Genomic DNA, 22979 nt, shown 5'->3' on the forward strand with positions numbered 1-22979 from the left:
GTACGAAAAATTAGTTTTCAGCTTGACAGATATTGAAAATGCCATTACTTATCCTTGTCTCCAATATAATAAAATTTTCATTCAATGATATCATTAAATGAGGATTTATATAATCTACAGTTTTTTTTTTTTGTAATCACTATATAGTTATCAGATGCAAGGATACACGCGACACTTTCATTTTTGACTGCGCACTTTCGAAAAGATCTCGCCCAGTTGATGTCATCGTGCACTTTGCGGCCCAAGGACCGACGTGTTCTTTTTTTTTTTGCAAATAATGACAGATCCAATCGCGTTGAAAATTATAATTACCTTTGGCAACCTCGGACCACCTTCGTTCAATAAAGATGGCTCAACTCGGCCTCCGGCGATGTCGCAGCAACAGGACGATCGCGACTCCGTGCTCTCCGCACGAAATTGCTAGCACAAATAACCGATAGGGTTATGACCGTCTCGCGTCCGCCGATTGCTGTCCGAAACCGTGTGCACGATGGCAAACAAGAAACGGTCCTGCTCAAATATCTACTCGCGATGCGTCGTGCAGTCGGTTGAACGGCGCTTTGTTGATTTTTGTCATTTGACTCTAGACAACCAACACGAGTCTATCTTCGGGACCGTTTCTCCCGTGACAGACGAGGAGAGTTTCATTTTTATAATCGACAAATATCAAAATTACCGCGAGGAAAATTGATTCCTTAGAAAGATCTCTTTTCTGAATTAAAGTCAAGAAGCGGAGCACCCTAAATAATTATCGACATTTTTAAAAATATTCGGAATTTCTTATATTTTGCTATATCTAAATTGAAAGAAAGAATTATAAAAAAAATTGGCTGTAATTAGATATAAAATACAATAATAAAATCTCTATTTTTTTTTTAAGCAAATGGAGAATTAAATAATTTATTATTTATTATAAAATAAAAAAAGGATGTACTCTTGATGCTGCCTTATTTTTTGGCTGCAGAGTAATCCAGATTAAACATAAATATTTAGATAGAAATTGCAGATTAACACAACTCTAAAAGAGAAAATCGATTTCTCGAGTTTTTGGCAGCTACACCGAGATCCGTTAAACTTGAGCAACAAGATCATCACTTATCTCACGAGGAACAAATACGTGTCGCATACTTTCCTGAGCGCAACAGACGCAAATATTAACTCGAGAAGGTGACATATCGCCGCGACTCGATCCGGTATCGCGGCCGCGCGTCTTGGAGATCCGCACGAGGAGGAACTCGCGACCTTGACAGACGATTCCTCAGCATCGGTCGCGACGTTCATTTTCGATAAGAGCAAATCCGATCCGATCGATCGCATCAAAAGCAGTCGATCAAAGTGGCAATCGCGGCGCGATTCGGTTCTGGGAACCATCACGTGCGGATCCGCGTACGTTGTCCGCGAGAACTAATCGAGAAAACTTGCCGACCGGCACGTGGGCGGACTGGCGAACGTCTCGTTCACCATCGGGCTCACCAACCATGGCAGATTCGTCCAACCGACTCGTTCAACCATTGGTCAAAGAAAGCCGCCGAAGGCGGCACTCTCCCTCATAGCGACCAGACGACCGGTCAAACTGTCTTCGACCAATGGACACCGACATGGTAACCGCCATGCTGCACCCGTGAGCTTCTAATTTAGCGAGTAATTAGCACCCGGCAAACGCGAACGCGACTCAGTAGTCCCGGTGCCTACTCTCAGCGATCGTCGAGAAACGGAGAAAGAAAGGACGCGAAGTGAGGACAGAGAGGCAGATATACCGCCGGTCAGTCTTCGGCGAGTCTTCGCCGGCTAGTGTGAAATATCGCGCCCAAGTGTTACGAGCCTACGGTCACGCGGCGCGGCTTCTCGCGGATACGGCTATCCCCTCGGCTGTTGACGGAGACGTCTGAGGTGCCCCGCGACGAACGACGATTTTCCGTCCCCTTTCGCCAGCACTCCCCCCGCTCCCCTCCCCGTGGCACCGCGTTCGTTTTTCTCGCGGAACATCGCGAATCGATCGCGACATCGACGAGAAAAATAATCCCGATTCTCGTCCTCATTGCCTTTTTATTTGAAAAACACATTATATATCGTGATTGTCGTTTATTCCCTCAAATACATATTGTCGTTTCGATCAAGTTTTCTAAATTTAAACGAAAAGAGCGGAAGACGCGAGGCGCGAAACGTATCGGAGGACGCTGAAGATGCAATCGGCAAGCGCTCCACGAACGCCTGGTTCCCCAACGCGTTCGTCGTGTCACGAGCACGTCGATCGGGAGCGTGAAAGGGAGCGCGAGCAGGAGCGAAATCGCGAGCGGGAGCGCGGCGGAAGACAGAGCCGGACGAGCCCTGAGGAGAATCGAGAGGATCGCGATGAGCGGGGTGCGATCGCGAGACAGGGTCTCGGACCTCCTGCCGCCATCACGGGGAATCAAGGATTGCCGCTGTCCTTATCGTTGGAGGATCGGGAGCTCTGGACCAGATTCCAGTGCATCACGAACGAGATGATTGTCACGAAAAACGGAAGGTACACATACAAACACACATGTGTTAATTGGAAGCTTTATAAATATTATTTGATCTTGAAGGATCAAGTCGTATCATTGAATTTGTGATTTTTTTATCATGTTCATGTAGCATGATGATATAATTGACAAACAATTGAGATAATGATCTTAAGATTTTTGTGCATTTTTAAACTCGAATAAAAATCAGCGCAGTTTTTTTAATTTATGATGATATCGATGATATTATACAGATTTCATATTTACTGCAAGCAAAAATATCATTAACTAGAATGGAAAATCGAAAATTCGCAATTTGAAATTGAGAGATATAATTTCTCTTTTAATGATTTTTTAGTTTAGTTAATTCTATTTCACTAGTTCTTTATTCTATCTTTATAGAAAATATCGAAAACAGAATGAAATAAATTATCTTATTGCTATCAAGTGGTTGCTTCTTGTCATTTAATTTTTAGTCTATAAAAATAATGTTACATCTAAATAGAAACATGTTAACTGTGACATTCAACATTCTTCGTTCAATGAGATGGAAATTTTGACAGCAGTGCACACATTGCAAAACAACAAACAAAACATAGAATATTAAAAGCATGGCTTAAAAACGTTACGTAATGAATTTTAAGCAGTTTGCGTTTCTTCTCTTCTTTTCTCTTACGTTTCTTTTGACATGTGACATCGAAAAGTCAATAATTATAATTTTTCTTTCAAATGATAACAGCACGTTTTTTAAAATGATAATGAAAAAGAAGCTAGAATGTTAATTGCAATTTATTTGAATTTGTCGTGAGAATATTTTCGAAAAAAAACATCCCATATATCTGGATATCCATGTGTCACTCATTGCAAAGGAATAAATAATAGTTGCATAATGCATATAATTAGGATACTGAAATAAATGATAAAGATTCAAACCGCGTGGAAAGAACAGAGTTTTCTGGGATTATTGTGAGAAGATGCGAGCCGTCGGCAATAAAACTTTACGATGCTTACGATCCTCTTGTAAAACGTTCTCTTGTCGAGCTGATGCCTGCGAGCGAGCACTTTACCTGCACATCCGCAGTCGACAAACCGTAATCGCTTTTATTAATACGCGGCTTGTAAATGCGCCGAAGACACATTGTCTGCAAGGCGGTTATCTTTTGATCCGCGCCGTGAATCTCGTCGTCGAGCATCGGTCTCTCGCGCCTACCTCTGAATCTTTGAAACTTTACGTTCGCTGTCTCATGCAATAGTGCTCCTGATATGTCACTTTCGCCCGTAGGAGGATGTTTCCGGTGGTGAAGGTCGTTGCGCGTGGTCTGGAACCGGCGGCTATGTACACGCTGCTACTGGAATTCGTTCAAATCGATCCGCACAGGTAACGAAATAATCTGATTTTCTTATTCGACAAATGTATCGTCAATTCTGGAAAATAGCAACAACTATATTTAATTTTTGTCGAAAATTAAGGATCTCTTAGAGCCCTTTTTTTTAAATGTCAAGCATTAAAATTTAATGTGTAATATATATCGGTAGAATGTGCCACTTTATAAAAAATAGATGACACACACACACACATACATAAAAATTATAGCAACAACGTAAAAAAAGTTAAGTCAAATAAATATCGTTATTTTACACAAATATTTTTATTCTTCCTTTTTTTTTAATTAAAATAATTAAACTTAAAAAAAATATTATATTTATAAAATTCATAGAAATATAATTTTTTTTTTCTAATCTTGTTAAATACGCATAAACTATTTGTTTTAAACATTGCGTGAACATTTCGAACATATTATGTTTTTTACTATGTCTGTTATCAGTTTGACAGTTTAGACAGTTAGATCTTGAATGATTCGCTATTCGCCTCGACCGAGGTTTAATTAACTATCCTTTAAGTACAAGTAAGTAGGAAACTGAAATTGTGCAAATTGTAAAGTTATGCTGTGAGCAGAATAGAAAGCGCATAGCATCGAAATGTTGCGTAGGCAGTAAACGGATGAGCGCGTTACCGATTTGCGTTGATTTATCTCGCGAAGAGAAGGAACGGGGGGCGCGAAGGACACTAACAGGTCGTAATTACCGTACCCTTTTCGTCCAAGTATCACGTAACGTCGCTAAAGTCGATTCTAAACTTGTTAGAGCGTTATTTTTAACTCGTCGGCGATTCGTCATCGGTGTTGAACGAACTGAAGAGGCATTCGAGAGCTCATAATAGCTTTCGCAAAACAATTTCAGAAGACGATTAAAAAAAAATTACAAATGATATTTTCTGTTGATCGCGAATCTTTCTCGCCAAATCGACTCACGCGATTTTCCTCTCATTTTTTTTTCACACAAGACAAATATATAAGTAAAATTTCAGCTCATATTTTGAGGAAGAATACGTGCATTCCGTTTTCTATCACGTTTATATAAATCATGTAAATAAAAAAAAATCCGTTTCAATCAAATTATATAATACCAGGTGGAAGTATGTCAACGGCGAGTGGGTACCAGGAGGAAAGGCCGAAGTGGCCCCGCCTAATCCGATTTACATACATCCTGAGAGCCCGAATTTTGGTGCTCATTGGATGAAGGAGGCAATATCGTTCGCCAAAGTCAAGCTAACAAATAAGTCGAATGGTAATGGTCAGATCATGCTGAACTCATTGCACAAATACGAGCCACGTGTACATCTGGTCCGAGTGGGTGCTGAGGAACAGAGAACGGTATGTCTTTCTTTTTTCTTTCTGCGTTTTTTTCTTCTTCGAATTACATACTTATATCATTATTTTTATAATGTAATGTTTAATCATTTTATTTACACGGATGCAAATAATGACGTCGTCGTTCTTACGCAGGTTCTTACATATCGTTTTCCTGAAACACAATTTATCGCAGTGACAGCGTATCAGAACGAGGAAGTAACGAGCCTGAAGATTAAGTATAATCCTTTCGCGAAGGCATTCCTCGATGCTAAAGAGAGGCCCGCCGATTCACAAACTTATCCTCAATGCAAGTTGATCTATTATGTATAATTATATGCGTACAAGAAAAAATATTGGACATGAAAGCAAAGTCGAATCAAGTATTTTTAATAAGATAATATTATTTTGCAGATGCGGGTGCATTGTTTTTACCGCAAGCCACAATGGGATACGAATACAATACTGCATCGGCAATAGCAGTCGCGCAAAATCAAGTTTCGGCTTGCGTTAGCAATCACTTTTCTAATTCGTGCACGGTCACCAGCTCTGGACACAGAAGCGCTTGCAGAGCAGCTCCTTACACTTTGAGACACAAATATGTCCAAGATGGTACGTAAAATTATTTCATTATTCTTTTAATCAGAGTCCTAATGAATCCTTGAAAAAATTTCTATTAATTTTAAATAATCTCTAATAACCATAAAATCAAATGAATTATGTAATGTTATAAAAAATATGTAATATATATTTTTTCAAAAGAAATTTTTCAGACAAACTCTCAATTATTACCTATGTACAGAACAACACGCCGACTCATATACGCCGATGCCTCTTCTGCATTCCACGGCTTACGTGACAGCACCAGCTTGGTCGCCTCGCAGTCCGGAATCATTGCAGAATCTCAATTCCACGTGCTTACCGTCAGCCGCGTCGCAAGAGTGGCCGACATCTCCGTCGCCGTCACCGACGTCACACACAGTCCTCGGCAGAGCCGTGGTCGGTACCGCATCCACAACCACAGTAACCGGATGCACCCTATATGTACCGTCCCAGGAACAGCACGGCGGACATTGTGCCGACTCGTCCTGGATTCATCCCACCGCGTTGGAACAGCAGCAGCAGCAGTCGCAGCATCAGCAGCAACAGCAATCCTATCTAAACTTGAATCTTCACCTGCATCATCAGATGTCACCATACGGTTCCGTTTCGCATCCAGGACTACATCATGGTCTGCACCCGCAGAGCGGAGAACCCGTCGCTCCGACAGACGCGAGCGAATACGTCCATGAGTACCATCATGCTTCGCCGGTGCAATCGACCACTCCCGATCAGCACCGTCATCATCATCATCATCATCAGCAGCATTCGCAGCATCATTCCCAAACGCAAATGTTGCATTTGCAGGCTCTACCGCAGGCGGAAACCTCTTCGCCGGTCAGTGTAGAGTACGACAGTCCATCTAAGGAGCAGTCTCATATTCCGATCGGTTATCCCGAGCAAACCGCGGACGCCTTGAACGAGGTGCAGCCGGACGATGAAAGAAGATACCTGACAGTCGTTGACCGTCATCCTCCTCATCATCTTCATCATCACAATCATCATCGGCAAGACACGGAGATTGCCGGCGAACAGCAAAACGCTTGGACGCCCTTGACGCCACCACCGGCGCCACAAACTACCGCCATTTGATTCGAAAACTCTGAGAAATCTTGCATTACGCAAAAAACGCATATTCGAGTTGATGCGTGACCGCGCGTAAGATGGTCGACGCGGGAATTATCACAAAGATGCATTCTTGTTGGCGTGACATGTGATTGTCGATCGAAGTTAAGTGTATTAAGCGCGATAGGTAATCAAGAAAATTTTATCGCGCGCAATATTGATATTAAAATATCAATTTATATCAATCCGTCCTAAATAATGTAGTGTTCCGATATTATTTTTAATCAATTGCGAAAGATATTATTACTATGTCAGATATATCAAGAGAAAATAAAATACAAATCAAATATTTTTTTTCCTGAAACATTTATTTTACTCAAAATATAAGAAAGAAGTTTAATATTGCAAACATGATATATATATATATATATTTTTTTTTTTTCTGTGTCTAATTAAATAAAATAGCTCAATATACTGTAGAATTTTATTCAATACAACAAAATTCTACAGTGTTCCATGAAAATAAAAAATTAACTTTAAATTTCTTCAATAACTAAAAACTATCGCGATAAAGTAAGACATTCTGTTGTGAAATATTAACGTTTCTTTCTTATTAACAGCAGGTAAGGTTCTTACAATATTATATGGATATCATATAGGAAAAAATGTACATCTAAAGCTCCTAAATTTCCGACAGAAAATAACATTGAACGCATATGTATCGTTGCACGATAAGAAAATTCCATCTCAGAATTATCAAAATTACGTTTTGCATATAAAATAGGTATATATAATAATAATTCAAAAGGAGTTTTTGCTCTTGTACAAAATATTCATTGAATATACGAAAAATATCTTTGGCAAAATTAACAAAAAACAATATCATTGATTTTTGTTAATTTATCCACTCTATAATCAAACTTTTTTAAATTATATGTTAATTATATAAGTGAATATAAAGATTTACATATATGTCAATTTATATATGAATTCAGATGTGAAAAATTATTGTGGCGGTATATTACAAATAACGATATTAAAATCAATAGAAAAAATATATAATTTAAATTATTTTTTTCATGTATATGCCGTTACATGTCTATATTTGTATAATTTACAAAATTTTGTGAAAAAACTTTGATACAATGCACGAATTTATTATAAATGTTATACAAGATTATTTCGTTTTACGAGCGATTTTCTGTTATTTGATTTTATGTCATCGATTTATCTCCACTATCTCTCGACGCAAATTAACGCGATAATCGCTAAAAAAGTTTGACGCTATAAAAGTTCGAAGCATTTGATTAATTAATCAGAACAAAGAAATCTTTGCTTCTTTGGTTTAAATTGATCAATCAAATGGTCCGAAATTTTCGTAGCGTCAAACCCTTAGAAGTTCACTCTCAGTCGTCCGGTGAAATCTAACTTAGCACTTTAATGTGCCTTATTTTGTATTTGTTTGAATGCAACTGACGCAAGTTATTTTTCAGATATATATCGCTGTGCGTAATGTGTCATAACGATTTATGGAATATATATTCTTCGCCCTCTTCCATGCGCTTAAACTTTCTTCTCACTCGCTTTTATTACCTCGTTCTCGCCTGTGACGAGATACCAGGAGAATTTATAGCATCTTTCTACGAAAGAAAAACAGATTTGCTGCTCCAAACACTTGATGTCAAACGGTCGCTCTCAAGCAAGGTAATCTTATATTTGTAAATCACGTTTTCTTGTCTTTTCCACTTTTGCGATCGAATCGTGCCATTAATAAAGCACAATTGCTCGATCGTTTAGAACTAGCACGTCGTTATCCAAAGTGTTCGGGTGTCAGATAACGCGGACAAATACGTACATGGATAAATCGGCGTATGCGGTGTATCGATATACACAATCACGCGCGAAATTGCACAAACGCTTCTCGTTTGCTGCAACACGTTCGCCTCTAACGATCCATAAGCGCGCTGCCCTTTTTACCCAATCGTTTTGCCCAAACCACCCTCTTGCGCGAACAAATAACATAAAACGAATAATGAAATGATATGGCTTATATGGCTTCCTTTCTCCTTTACCGGAAGCAAAAGATCACCGGAATGCGGATCTCGCATCCACGGAAATGCCATAGTATGATAATGATAAGGTATGCGAAATGATCTAAACACTTTGTTGAAGTTTGAAACGTTCTTGGAACAAAGTATTAGCGAAATTTTCACTCCAAGAACGCTCCAAACTTGAACGCGAGGTATTTAATCGTTTTCTACATTTAATTCTTTTTACATGACTGCGTTAGAGAATAAGATCTCTATTTCAAAATTGCAATCTCTGCCATATTATATATATATAATTGTATAATTGATAATTAATATTTTACAATAAATATACTACATTCGCATAAAATATCTCATCGAATAAAATTTCAAAAACAATCTTCTAGAGCAATTAAAATGCCACGAGTATTTTAAATTACAATTTTAATTATATATTATCGTCATCAATGGCCATATCGCGTGATTACAATTATCTTGTAATTATAATTATCGCGTAAAGATATGAGATTAATTGAGTCGCACAGTTAAGTACAAGCGGTAAAAACAATTAACTATAGGCCAGCACGGCTATAGCAACCTCGGTAAACAGTTCTCCATGGTAATCCTATTATCGGCGTCCGGCAAATGTTCATGGGCTTAGCGAGGCTTACCAATCTCTCTCTTCCAGAGACCCGTCCAAACTGTGTTTCAAGGTCCACCGTTGCTGTATGGAAGCTAATGTGCGAGATCTGTTTTCCGTCAGAAATGTCTGACAATATTATTGTAGCTACTGAACTCTAGATAATAACACTAAATAACAATAAATAACAATAAATTTATATTGCACCAAAATTATAAGATAAATGATGGTACAATGGAATGAGTAAATAATTGTTATGAGCCATTTGAATAAAATTCTCAGAGTCTTTGAGTCTCTCGAAATGGGAAGAGGAAAGAGAAAAGAAAAGAGATCGCGAAATACGTGGCAATTAGTCTCGCGATACTTGTAACTTGTTTGTTTTGTTCTCAGCCAGGTTTACTAACGTTTGTAATCTTTGTTAGTAAATCTGGCTATAAGAACTTAACTTTAAATGTGAACATTGTTGACCGATATTTAAGTTTTTTATTGCGCCGTGATGACGATATTCAAACTAATTAAATTGCTTGTAACAAATAATAATCACGATGCTTTTTACTTCCTATAAAATATTAATATAAAATATTAAATATTAAATACTTATTTCTCTTATTCACTTGATTCATTATCGCTATAATAGTTATATAGATTGCACAAAATAACAGAGAAGAATTATATTTAATATTTTATTATCAATTAAATTTCCATTAGAATCGAAAAATTATTCATTCGAAAGATCATCGTGCTAGTTTTGTCGCGCATAAAATACACTATGCGTTTTATACTTTTTGTATTTCCGGTTACTATCACACGAGAAAATCGATGTTAACGTTTGCATTTGTGAGCCGTTTGACGATTCAACAGTGGCTGCACTAATATTTTGATGAATGCAATTTTCAAGGGAGATAGAAATAGAGGAGGAGAGATAGAGTTTGATGCGCGCATACACGTACGATGATTGCGAACGTTGTCGGACAGTGCCTCTGCAGGATTACGAATTAATTTGTAACGTTCTCCGTGATGGCTGCGGATCTAGCACGCGCGGATTTATTGCGCCGTGATTACTTGCAGAATGCCAAATGTTAACTGGCCGTGAACAGAAATCGGCATCACACCGTGCTTTGCGTCCGCGGCGATCAAATCGAAGATACCGCCCGTCGCTTCCAATAACATACTTGCATGGCAAATTGCAAACGCAATATCCCGGCACCGTTCGCAACGTGATTTCGGAAGCGACGTATTCGCCAATGAGGCTGTTTCATTATATAGTGTCTCCCGCGGAGAGGCACGAATGACTTACCTTCGAGTAAATTGCATGTATCGAATTGCAATCTGTTACACAAGAAAGTTGTCCGCACACGCGACCAAAAGATGAATTGTTATCTTAAGTAAATATAAAACGGGACTTAAAATACAATTCAATTATTATTATACAATCAGCTAATAATCATTTAATTTTAAACCGTTATTAATTGTAAATATGCCAATTTAGTGGATTGTTTTTATAAGAGAGTCCAATAAACGGGATTCTAATAGGAGCAGGAAACGTATTTCAGAAAAAATAGCAAATTGGGCTTATCTTAATCCATCCCTTTTTAATACTTCCGGTAAAATTTTGGTGTTTGAAAAAGCGAGTTAAAAATGAAAAGACGATGAGAAATGACTTATTGTTAATCTATTGTGCAGTAGTAAAGTTTAAAGTGTACAGTAAAAAGAGGATAGTGACGGTAAAGATGATGTTTTGTCAGAGGAGAGATTCTGGAAACTTAAGCTTGTATGCGATGGCCGTTTCAATTGCCAGTTAAATGACAACAGCCTCATTAATTTTCTTGTATGTTGAGAGCAGCTCTGCAGAGACGATGCAGTCTCTAGTATTTCAATCCTTTGTCTACGACGCAATCTTATATTAACATCCAACTTCCTTCGTCTTTTCTTGCATTTAGTAAAATTGACGATCAAATAAGAAACTATTTTTCTCTCAAGATATATACATATACATATATGCAGTTAAAAGGTTAAAAAGATTCTAAAACAAAAAACTACAATGGGCAATTACAACTGATTATAGGTATAACCATATAAATGAATTGATTCTAATTTCCTCGAATAGAATTAAAACAATAAAGGGTTGGCATTGAACATTTTTAAAAACCTTGTAGTGATTATATTCTCCATGAAAAAAGCAATTCAATCTGCACATCTAATTATAAAGTAGGCGAAATGTTTATTAGCGAATACAGATAGCAGATAAGGATATTTCTTTAATAAATCCAATAATTTATAATATATTTAAAACTTTTATTTTTTAACAAATTAGTTGACATTAATCACATTAAACTTTATTTTTAATAAAGTATATGAAAATATCTTAGATTAGAAATCTTGAGTTTTATCTCTTTGTCCGCAAAATAAATAAATAAAAGTTTTAATATCCATATAATAATTTTTTTTCTTGTATGTTTTATATTTCTATATGTGTACGTCATATAAATAATAAAAATAATTAATAACGTTATTATTATAAAAAAAAAAACATTAAAAAAATGTATAAAAAAATAAAATGATATATGTGTATGTATGATTATATGCTCTCTATTCTCTGTAAATAATATAAATATAAATATATGCTCTAGAGATAAAACTATTATTTATATTCCAAGTAAAAAAATATTTTCTCTCTGTAATATTTATGTAATATATAAATATCACGCGTGTATGTTACATAAATATTACATATATATTTTTATAAATATCGTATAAAATATTTTGTAAAAAAATAATTATGAGACTCAAAAGTCAATAGTGTTTCTCATAAGACGCATTAGGTCTGGGACCGATGTAGCTGTACAGTCGTATATTATTACATTTTCCTTAGCATTCGAACTCACTTTTACGACATTCTGGAACGCGTGTTTTCTTGATTTTTTATTAAGAGACTTTTCTGTAAAATTCTCAATACTTCGCAACGGTGCGCTGTTCTGACTTCTATTAGTTTCCTGTTGCATACGATAAATAAAGATCTTCTTTGGTGATTTAACAGATTGCCGTGGATGCCATATATTATTTTTAGATTTTTCCTTGTTATTCGATTCTGCATCTTTAACATTATCCTGCGCGTGATGAGCACTATTTGTATCCGCGCATTTTTCAGATATTCTTTCTTTGACAATTTTGACAGAAATTGAAGTTTTTGATGTAACATCCAATGTGCAATCTCCATGTTTATTTATTGCTATATTACATTCAGTAGAAGAGTCCGAAGACTGGGTTCTTTCTTTCCATCCTCTCCCGTATCTTTTACTCTCATTGTGCATATTTCTTTTGTGATCATAATAATCACTTTTTGTGTAAAATATTTCATCTAAAAAAAATTTACGTTATTAATCTCATCGATATTGAATGAAGGCATAAAAGGCAATTTTGAAAAATAGTGTGTGTGTGTGTGTGTGTGTGTATGTGTGCGTGATATTTTGAATAATGCGCAGCATTCATATAACAACTAAAAAACAAAACCAATAAAAATCGTAGTTTTAAAAATTAATAAACAGAGAAATAATTTCTCTCTTATTGTATATGGACTATTTTAAAATTTATAAAATCAATTAATATTTATTATAAACTTCGCGTAACGTAATGATAAATTTTAAACAATCTTTCATTAGAAATATATATTTATTAGTAATATATTTTCATAAAGGCGTTGAATGCAAAATGAATTTTGCATGTCTTGCCGCCAACATCGGAAATTTTCATTATTGCTAGCATATAATAATAATATATATATATATATAACATGATTAAATTATTGCTTATATTAATATGCATAGTGCATTTATCTCATCAGTGATGCTTCGAGCGTATTAATATTATTCAAAAGTTTAAAAGTATCATGATTTATTTGCTGCAAGCATTTTAATTAATTTGCATGTCATCTGTCATCGTCACATCGACCATCACGGTACTCAACGTATTAAAAAAATATATATATATATATATATATATATATATTAATATCAAAAATTTATAGTGTTTTGAGTTTTATTAATATAAACAAAGTATTTTACTCATTACTTTGATGTAATTTGTGATGGTATTAAAACAATATATTATATTTTTTTATTTTACGTAACTTTTCGATTAAAACGCCATTGTATTTGGATAGTCTCTAATTATTTCGAAATATAAAATAAATCGCGCTATAACCGAATATCACACACACATATACATTATTCTTATTTTAATATGCAGCTGAGAAAAAATGTCTTTGATAATTTTTTCTTAGACACACACCATAATGAATAATACAAATTTATTTACCACAACATTTCCGCGCTTGTGTAATTTCGTGAAACCGTTTATAATGACGTTCGGCATTAAATCGGCGCGGATATATGTTGCCGCATATCATGCATCGATATGATGATTTGCCTTCTACTTTGATTTTAACAATATCAGCTATTTTATCAGGTGTATCTGGAAAATAATTATTATTTTTAGATATTATTATTATTAGATCCGTTCTAATAATAAATAAAAAATCGACAACTGATCATTTTCTTTAATTTATCTAATTTATCTTAATCAATTTTTTAATTTAATTTTTTCAATTTTTTTCAGAAAATTTTTACTAAATTTTGTTTAGGAAAATTTCAAAAAGAAATATTGTGTCTCATTTTACTTTACACATCCTATGCGCACTGGAAACTAAATAAAAAATAGAAAATAATAGTGGTCTGTATTGAGATCCGCTCAACGGCATCTTAGTCAAGTGCACGCGTACTCAACTAATATTTTAAGTCAATTTTATCAAAAACAAAACCCCATATGAAAAAAAATTTATTCTGCAATTTCGTCTTATTTTTTCATGAAGAATCAGCTTCTTGCCGATTGTATCAAATTATAAATTACTCTATATATGTATATAAACAATTTTTCAGTACTATTAATATTGACAATCTATATCGGAGTACATAGTCCATCCAAATCGAGTTATTCCTGCAATATTAGCGTACAGATTGTCTTAAAAAAGAAAAACATTACTACTTATATATATATATATATATATATATATATATATATATATATATGTACTTTTAAGTATATTATATTTCTTTAAAAAAAGATAGTAAAGTAATGATTCTCGCGCGAGTGCGTCATGTCGGAGAAAGTTTTCGAAATCTCCAAGAACATGGTCCAGAGAACTTTGACAACTTTGACAAAATCAACCGTCAGAAAAAATCAATGCAACAAGCAAATATTGATTCTAAGAAGTCGAGTATCGTATAATTATAATCAACTCGTAAATTGCTTAACTTTAAATCCTACCGTAATAAAGCAAAACGCATAATGTAGCAAATTATTGTCGAATCACACAGTTTACAAATGTTATAAATTTGTATTTGTTTACTTACTTGTTACCATAATACGAGATTTGGAACGTGTATTCTTCCTTGGGCGCATTATGATACTTCTTGAAATGCTTCACTTTTCGTAACGTGCAAATGCCGCGAGTTGATCAACGATGTAACCGCGACTGAAGACTGAGAAAGACTGCGTGGAAATTTGGAGACTCCACATACCGTACCATAATACATATACTCTTCTATTATCAATAGCGCCGAAATGTGCGACCGCATGCGACTCCCCTGCCTTCCAACTTCTTTTGTCATCGCCGCTACCGGCGACGCTTTCACGTCGGTCCCTTTGACCTGCAGTTCGTGTTATCGTAATTCTTATAGTAGATCGATTCCAAAAAAAAAAAAAAACACCTTAGCGTAAATAGCGACTAAATGCGTATGTACGCAGTATGACATCGTATTTCTTTAGTTTTCTTGTTAAAATATATTGTGAGTTGACAGTTTTCATCTACCATTTACCAGTAATACTTCTACGATTCTATTAATTAAAAATTTTTTGGAAGCATGTGTGCTTTGCACATGTGTGATATATCGATATTTATAATTAAACTTTAAGAAACAAATTATTAGAATATTGAAACAATTATCGATTTAAGGGAAGCGCATTTTAACGACAGTTTCATAAACACAATATGCAGACAAAGGCAATTATGCGCAAGTGCAATTAACGCTGATTATTATTCGGAAACTGTGTACACTGTGTTATCGAAATTCACTCGGTATGACCTTAGCAGACGGAGGCCCACTTAAAATTCATAGCACCTGCTGACCGAACGGTAACGAAAGTGTTTCGAGAGCGTTCATTGCGAATACATATCGCGGATACGCAACGATTCGTGAAATTGACAGCGATAACCATTCCGATAATATTCTTAGTTTCCTTACATAAAAGATAACATCCAATTTACTATATTTTAACATACATTCTATCGTACTTAATTTGTCTGTGATAGAATGTATTGCAAAATTTCTACTTAATTCGTATAAAATCGAACCGTGAATTTACAGTTATTTTATCGTTAGTGATGTGAATTGGCTATTATCTGCTTTACATCAAAGTTTTACGAACACCTAAACGATGTCCATAAACTGTGTAAATTTTACATAGTAAAATTTTGGAGGTACAAGGAAGAGCATTGAAAAGGTAAAAGGTTATCGATTTACAATTATACTGTCGAAAATACATGTACAGCAAAACTAAAATTATCGCAATCATATTTAAAGATATTATATATTTATGGAATTTCTGGAAAAAAATTCATATCTTAAAATATTTAAAAAGCGCTCATCCTAGAGTAATATAATAATTTCTCATTATGACAAAGTAATATATATATATATAATGTTTCTACTTTCATCATTATCACATGGAATGTAACAATCTGTTAAAAAATTAATAAAAGTTACTTGAAATTAATTACAAAATTAATTAATATATTCAAAACTTAATAGTAAATTATTTATATTACTTTATTTAGTTGTAAACCTCTGAAAAATATGAAACATTAATATAAATGAAACAAAATCTTTTATCAAATAGTTAAATATAATATATATTTAATTATTAAATATTTATATGTTTCTTGAAAGAAAATATAAATGTTTATTCTCATAATGTAAATGTTTGTGTTTTAAAAGTAGTGTCTTTATCACTAGTTCTTGTGAGAGTTGTTAGAGCGAAAGAATGCAAAGATCATTTGTAATTGTGCAATCGAGTATTCCGGATTTTTCATTATGCAAGAAGAAGAACCGCAATTATCTATGGACCCGTTTTCTCGCGTAGCATTTATCAAGTGCGCAACGAGAAACGGCTGATTTCCCAAGTGGACCTACAACATCTACGATTGTATATGCGAATGCAGTATATTTTGCACACATCTGTGCAAACACCCCACTAGTAACAATTATAATTATCTTAATTTATTATATATACAATTGATATTATTGTTAATACGTAGTAACGTATATTATTCTCTGCAATATATTTGATCAAGGTTTGCTGTTAGTTATTTTCATCGTTTATTTTTTGTGATCTTTTTAATTATACTTTAGCAATCAAACAAATATGAATTTATTAATCTATAAAATAAAATACAAGTAATAACTTTTGGCTTGTTTTTACAGAATAAATTTACTTTTTATTATTACAACGAGTCATTAGGCAATTAGTGTTCAACGGTTATTGTGTTAGCTTTATTATTGCTACTTGGATTTATTTCGAATTCACATTATTTTAATTCTTCATATCGAAAATAATTGAGCAAATACAAGACAGTAGAGACAATACGATAAAACGGTTAAAAAAGGACAATACCTTTATAGTCCGATGGCTCGTATTGATTATTTTATCGTTACTCGTATTTGCTCAATTATTCTCGATAAAGCACCAATAACGCGAAATTGATTCATCGATGTGATTGACGATTTGGGATACGAAATATTTAAGACAACAGCGCAACGAGAAGCGATAGAAGACCCAAAAAAAAAAAAAAGTTATATGACAGCAATTTTTATCAGTGCGCCGTAAAATAACGGACGCGTTCAAAATGCACGTGGAAAACGTTCCCGATTATTTTCTCGGTACGATTATAACGGTGCAGGATTTGCGGCGAGTTGGCACGAAAGAATTATTATGCGAAAAGTTCTATGCTCTCCTCGTTTCTTCCCTGATGGACGATTAAAAGTTCCATCCGAGTCGAATTTACAAATTCCTTCGGGGAGCATCCTCGTCGGAATGTCGGCATTCACCGTCGTCCAGCGAAATTAACCAGCCTCCACCAAGTCATCTGGTCTGAATTAGAATTTAAATCCGCGGAAACTATCCGCATCTAATGACGTTATTTCTTTTGACCGCGATTAAGCATCGGGAGTACCTTTTTAATCGTTTCTATAAGTTTAGTGAGGTCTAATTGACCATAGAACAACATCTTACATTTTAATGCAAAATGTAAGATAAAAACATATTGAAATACTAAATTAAAATATCTATTTCTTGTATTTATTTCAAATTCTTATATAAAATAGCTTTTAATGAAACTTCTTTTTTTTCTCTTTTAATTATTTAATATACATTTAATATACAACATAATGATAGTATAACTATAAATATAATTATCGCGAGAAATAAATTTATAAATATTTATAAATATTTACTTACAAATATTAATTTCAAATTTAATTCATCACCACGAATGCGATGCGAAATGTCGATTTTTATTTTAAGATGACATGTAAATGACATTGTATGACACGTTCGTCGTGTTTTAGATTGAATCGATTTGGTACAAATATTTCTGTTACCAAGGATTGACATGGTATGTTTACATTTTGTTTTTATATCGGAAAAGGGAATCGTCGCGCGCAAGCTTGTTTACGCGCATTCCTTCACTTCGTGAAAACTCGGTCGTCTTCGAGGGCGCTCGCGGCGTCAGCGGCGTCGGCGGCGCCACGTCGGTCGAAGGGCTAGTAGCGCGCGACGTAGTATTCGTGTGGTAGTAGTGGCGCGGACGCGAAGGAAGACGGAGGGGATCGAACTCGCGTTTGCTAACAGCGGGTGGCCGGCAGCGATCACAGTCGACAGTCGGAGCCGGTCGCTCGTCGTGTGAACGTCGTGACGTTGATGTTTTTGTCGCGCTGTCTGAAAGATGCGAACTATCAAATGCGTTGTCGCGCCTCACTCATCGCTTGTTCATTTACCGTAATCGGAACGCGTTCGCGATTGTGATTAATTTGTGCGCCGTTCGCAGCTAAGGCAAGTGTGTGTCAAGTGTGTGATTAATAACGAGCACGGCAGAGAGATAAGACTTCGTTGTCGATCTGATTGAGACGTCATACAGCGGTGGGCTTCATGGTGACATCGGTGAGTCAAGCATATTCATTGATTGCATTATAATTCGAGACACTCGAGGTATCCGCTGTCAGAGACACTGTTATGTTGTTTCTTTAATCATTTCCTTTCGACTATAAAATTTATTGAATGCGATGCGGTTTTCGTTGACGTCACGTGTCACCTTTTAACGTACGTCGAAGCGAGGTCGATTTTAAAGTTGCCGCAATGTGAAGTAGACGCTTATTGCATATCAATTTCGTAGCGAATGTAGTTCTAATTTAAAATTATTTACTCCAATATTCTTTTTATTTCTCTTAAAATTTATTATTTAAGTATGACTAATATTATACATATTTTTAAATTGAAATGTTATAGAATATTTTTAATTGTCATAAAATTAATTCGTAATCATCAATATTACGATCTTTTCATGTGAAAGTATATCGGTGCGCGATAAAATTCTTTTACCATCTAACTGAAGAAAATGCATAGGATTATTTTCATGATCGAGTAGTTTTGGGATCAAAGGCGAAAGCTGTGGCGAAAGTCAACTTGTCGCGGTCTGAAAACGCAACCTACGTACGATCAACCCTTATGTCATGTTCGTGTCGTTGCAATTTCGCATCGCAAGCATGCAAAGCCGCGGGAGCACACCTGTTTATGTAGGTCGCGCATAACGCGTTATCGTACACGGGTGTCGCAAGTGGCTCATTCGCGAATAGAAAATAGATTATGCGTCCCGCGATTTTTGACGTCTCTTGCGAATCCTCGAACGAGATGGAAATCCAATGATCCTCGAACCAGATGGACGGAGAGTATTCGAGAGCCGCGTCAAATCCTCGTTGAAAAATATCGAGGAGAGATATTCGTAAAGAGGACTCGAAAGTGCCCCTAGTATTTTCGACTTTGAAGTCCCTGACTCTTTCAACTTGCCGTTCGAAAGTGGATTTACCTCGAGTGTTTTTAGCATGCAATTGTTTGTACACACTAATTGCACGAATTAAAACAACGTTTCTTATGCTCGAATCATTATAAGAGTAATATAATTTATGAATATTTTTGTGAGAATTTTAATAGAGAAAAGATATGAATTTTATGTATCATTTTAATTGTGATTACACATAATACAACAGAAAATAATTCGCAATATGAAAATATATTTTAATTAATAGTTTTTATATAATATAATATTGATAAAATATCGTATTTATATAATAATAAATTATAAATAATTACTGCAAATTGACAAGTTTGTTGAATGCGTAGCTTAAGAAACATTGGATTAGATAAATATTTAATGCCATAATTATACAACGCTCAAAAATATTGTTTCTTTCACTTTGAAATATTATTTCTGATTGATAAAATATAGATCACATATGTCATAAAAAATTGAAAATAAAATGATGCCCATTTTTAGTTCTAATGTAACGATTACATAACGACGGGAAACTTTGAACGAATTTATGAAACCCTATAGAATGTGGTTAATAATGAATATATCTCGAAAATTTTCATAATCGATAATTTTCTCAATGCTATTATTTGCAAGATCTATTTATGTATCGACAACTTGTTCTGGATACATATGGCATACCAGATGTACAACGTAGTATTATTTGCGCGTCGTTGTTGCCCGTTTTTCGTTTAAATTTATTGCTCGTGAAGAAACGTAAGTAAATCACCTCTGCGGTTGGTGTTGGATGCGTTTAAACTTTTTCACTCTCTTTAGCCTTAGTTTATTTTAAAAAATCTTATTTATCTTTATTAAATTTTTGCTAGAAATCGAAACAAATGGCGAAACAATTAATTTTAGATTTCGCTTTTTTTTTATTCTATATTTTTTTCGAAGCTTTCACACGAAATTGCGTTCTTTTGAATTGATGCTTTTACATCAATAAAGATTAATATTTCATTATTCGCGTACATTTGTTTATTATTTTTTTTTTCAGCGATAACTTTGCTTCTAAAATATGATAACGAAAAGTTACGTTTATGAAAAATCTCATTTCCGATTACATATTTCTCGTCGCATACATGCAAACGTATAAGATTCAAATAAAGATGTTTATGTAGCGTGTATGCCAGTGAAAAAAATCCAAATGGTCTTGAATACGATCGTAAAGAAAGTCGTGAAACAATTCTAACGACCGACATGTTCGAACTTTGCTTCTTGCCAGTACGTTCATAAACCATCGGTTGATGCTCGCATATATTACTATATAGTTTGCTAAAACGAAAACGATTAAATAGAATAAATCCGAATTTGCAGTCCATTTAAATTTTATATTGATATACTGCATTAATGATAAAGAAACAATTTCTTTTTTTTTTCATTTATACATTTATATTATGTTGAGGGATATTGGTTACATCGAACTTTACATCAATCAAATACCGTATCTTTTAATAAATAAATCTATGCAAATCTTGATGCGTGAAAAACGTCACGCGAACAATACAATCGCGCGGCAATACAATTCTCGACAGCTGCATATTTATTCGAGCGGCATTTAATATATACAGAGCGTTTAATTAATCTAAGTGAACTAGGAAGCCCGTTGGGGCACTCGGACGATAAAGATGGATGATAAAAGCGTGGCTAAATTTTCTCAATTACGTACGGCGAGCGCGCTCTTTTGAAAGTTCATTGTGATAATCCCGGAAATAACTGTTGGTCAGTCGATTGCAATTAATTCGCGGCAAAAGTAGGAAGCGTAACCGCGAAGCGAGATAAAAACAAAGTTCGTGCTCCGCCTACGGATTCATCGGCCGGATTCACAGTGATATTCGAATGGCAAACGCGAGGGCGGAAAAAGTTTAATTGATATCGCGGCCGCGATATACACGCTTCGTGGGGAAAATAAAATGTAGATATCTAACGCGATAGGATGTAATCAAGGGCGAGTCCCAAGTTCGTGCCGCTGAGCTTCATTCAACTTTAGAAACGGAGCGCAATGCATCTTTAATTAAATCTCCGGTTGGCCACCGTTCTAGATTGAAATATATTCTACGAATTTACCGCTATATATGTATATATATATATATATATATCTCGCTTTCTTCGTGCTGTAAAGAATAGGATTACTTATACTTTTTAGTATCGTGTTTCGTTACGATCGAAATCGAAATTTGATACGAAACTAGTCATATATGTGATAAATCTGTTCGATTTCGTAAGAGAGAGGGGGGAGTAGAGAAAATAATAGAGAGAATAAAGATAATTCGAATTTTTGCGATATGAATTTAAAGTTAGAAGTGCCCGAATTTAAAAATTTATTTTCAAATTTTCTCAATTTAGGAAATAATTACTAAAGTGCCTTTGCTTTAATTTTTGATATTTAAAGTTACTAAATTAGAGAAAGAGACAGAGAGAGAGAGAGAGAGAAAGTTAATAGAATTTTTGATAAAAATGATAAAACTCAGGCATTTTAAGATTAATTTACTTTTTTCGAATAATCAATGAAAATATTAGAATAATATACGTTGAAAAACAATATCTAATTTTATCACGTATAATCGTCAATTGCCGTCGTTTCGTCAAGTCGAAAAACATAATCAAATATATCAAAAGTTGTTTTCTTCATCGAACATTTTCTTGCATAGAAATTGGAAACGTATAAACGCGCGGTTAGTGAAAATTTCGAAGCGAATTTCCGTGTAGGAAGCAACAACTTCATTTTCCTCCTCTTTTCGTTCAATGCGGCTTAGTTGCATATGTGTCTACTTGCTCGTAATAGTTTGTTCTGATACAGCTGCACTGAACTATTACCTCCAATCTCCTCCTTCCTCCCCGTTCTCTCCCCTTGGGCATCTTCAGTTTCCCCGAGTTTATACCATTTCCGCTTTTCATCCTAATGATTCGCGTACGATAATGCCTCTCGTCACGATCGTCCTGCATGTTAAGCGAGTCTTGACTAATGATTAAGACGTGGTATAGGTATGCGAGATAGATTCCAAATTATAGATCACGGATTCGCAAGTCCTTGCGCACAATGACGGGTTGCGTGTCTATGTATATGTGTTATAAATACACTTTGTGAAACTTTCCTTGATTTAAATAATGCCATATAAAAACGTACAAAGAAATTAAATAATTTTTTTTTAAATTCTTGATTTTAATTTATATATTATATTATATATTATAATAATGATTTGAAATATTGATGTTACAAAAATTATATTGTGATTATATAAAATTATGGGATGCGATACTATCGGAAGTTTCGTA

The 22979-nt window shown here is 34.7% G+C and overlaps 2 protein-coding genes across 3 annotated transcripts in view; both read left to right on the forward strand.

The window, feature by feature from the left end:
* The first annotated feature begins 1798 nt into the window (after nucleotides 1-1798).
* On the forward strand, nucleotides 1799-7179 carry LOC126857403 (T-box transcription factor T-like). The gene is made up of 6 exons (XM_050606787.1): nucleotides 1799-2506; nucleotides 3766-3861; nucleotides 4954-5197; nucleotides 5330-5483; nucleotides 5588-5785; nucleotides 5976-7179. The coding sequence occupies exons 1-6, from the start codon at nucleotides 2184-2186 to the stop codon at nucleotides 6863-6865; spliced, it is 1905 nt and encodes a 634-aa protein (XP_050462744.1). The 5' UTR covers nucleotides 1799-2183; the 3' UTR covers nucleotides 6866-7179.
* An 11248-nt stretch (nucleotides 7180-18427) lies between these two features.
* LOC126857267 (putative polypeptide N-acetylgalactosaminyltransferase 9) overlaps nucleotides 18428-22979 on the forward strand; it is a 188151-nt gene continuing 183599 nt past the window's right edge. For both annotated transcript variants that reach the window (XM_050606505.1, XM_050606508.1), the window contains exon 1: nucleotides 18428-18778. The gene's annotated coding sequence lies outside the window, so the exon portion shown is untranslated. The remainder of the gene's footprint in view (nucleotides 18779-22979) is intronic.

The sequence above is a fragment of the Cataglyphis hispanica genome, chromosome 21 (genome assembly GCF_021464435.1).
Source record: "Cataglyphis hispanica isolate Lineage 1 chromosome 21, ULB_Chis1_1.0, whole genome shotgun sequence".
In the NCBI taxonomy this organism is placed as follows: Eukaryota; Metazoa; Arthropoda; class Insecta; order Hymenoptera; family Formicidae; genus Cataglyphis; species Cataglyphis hispanica.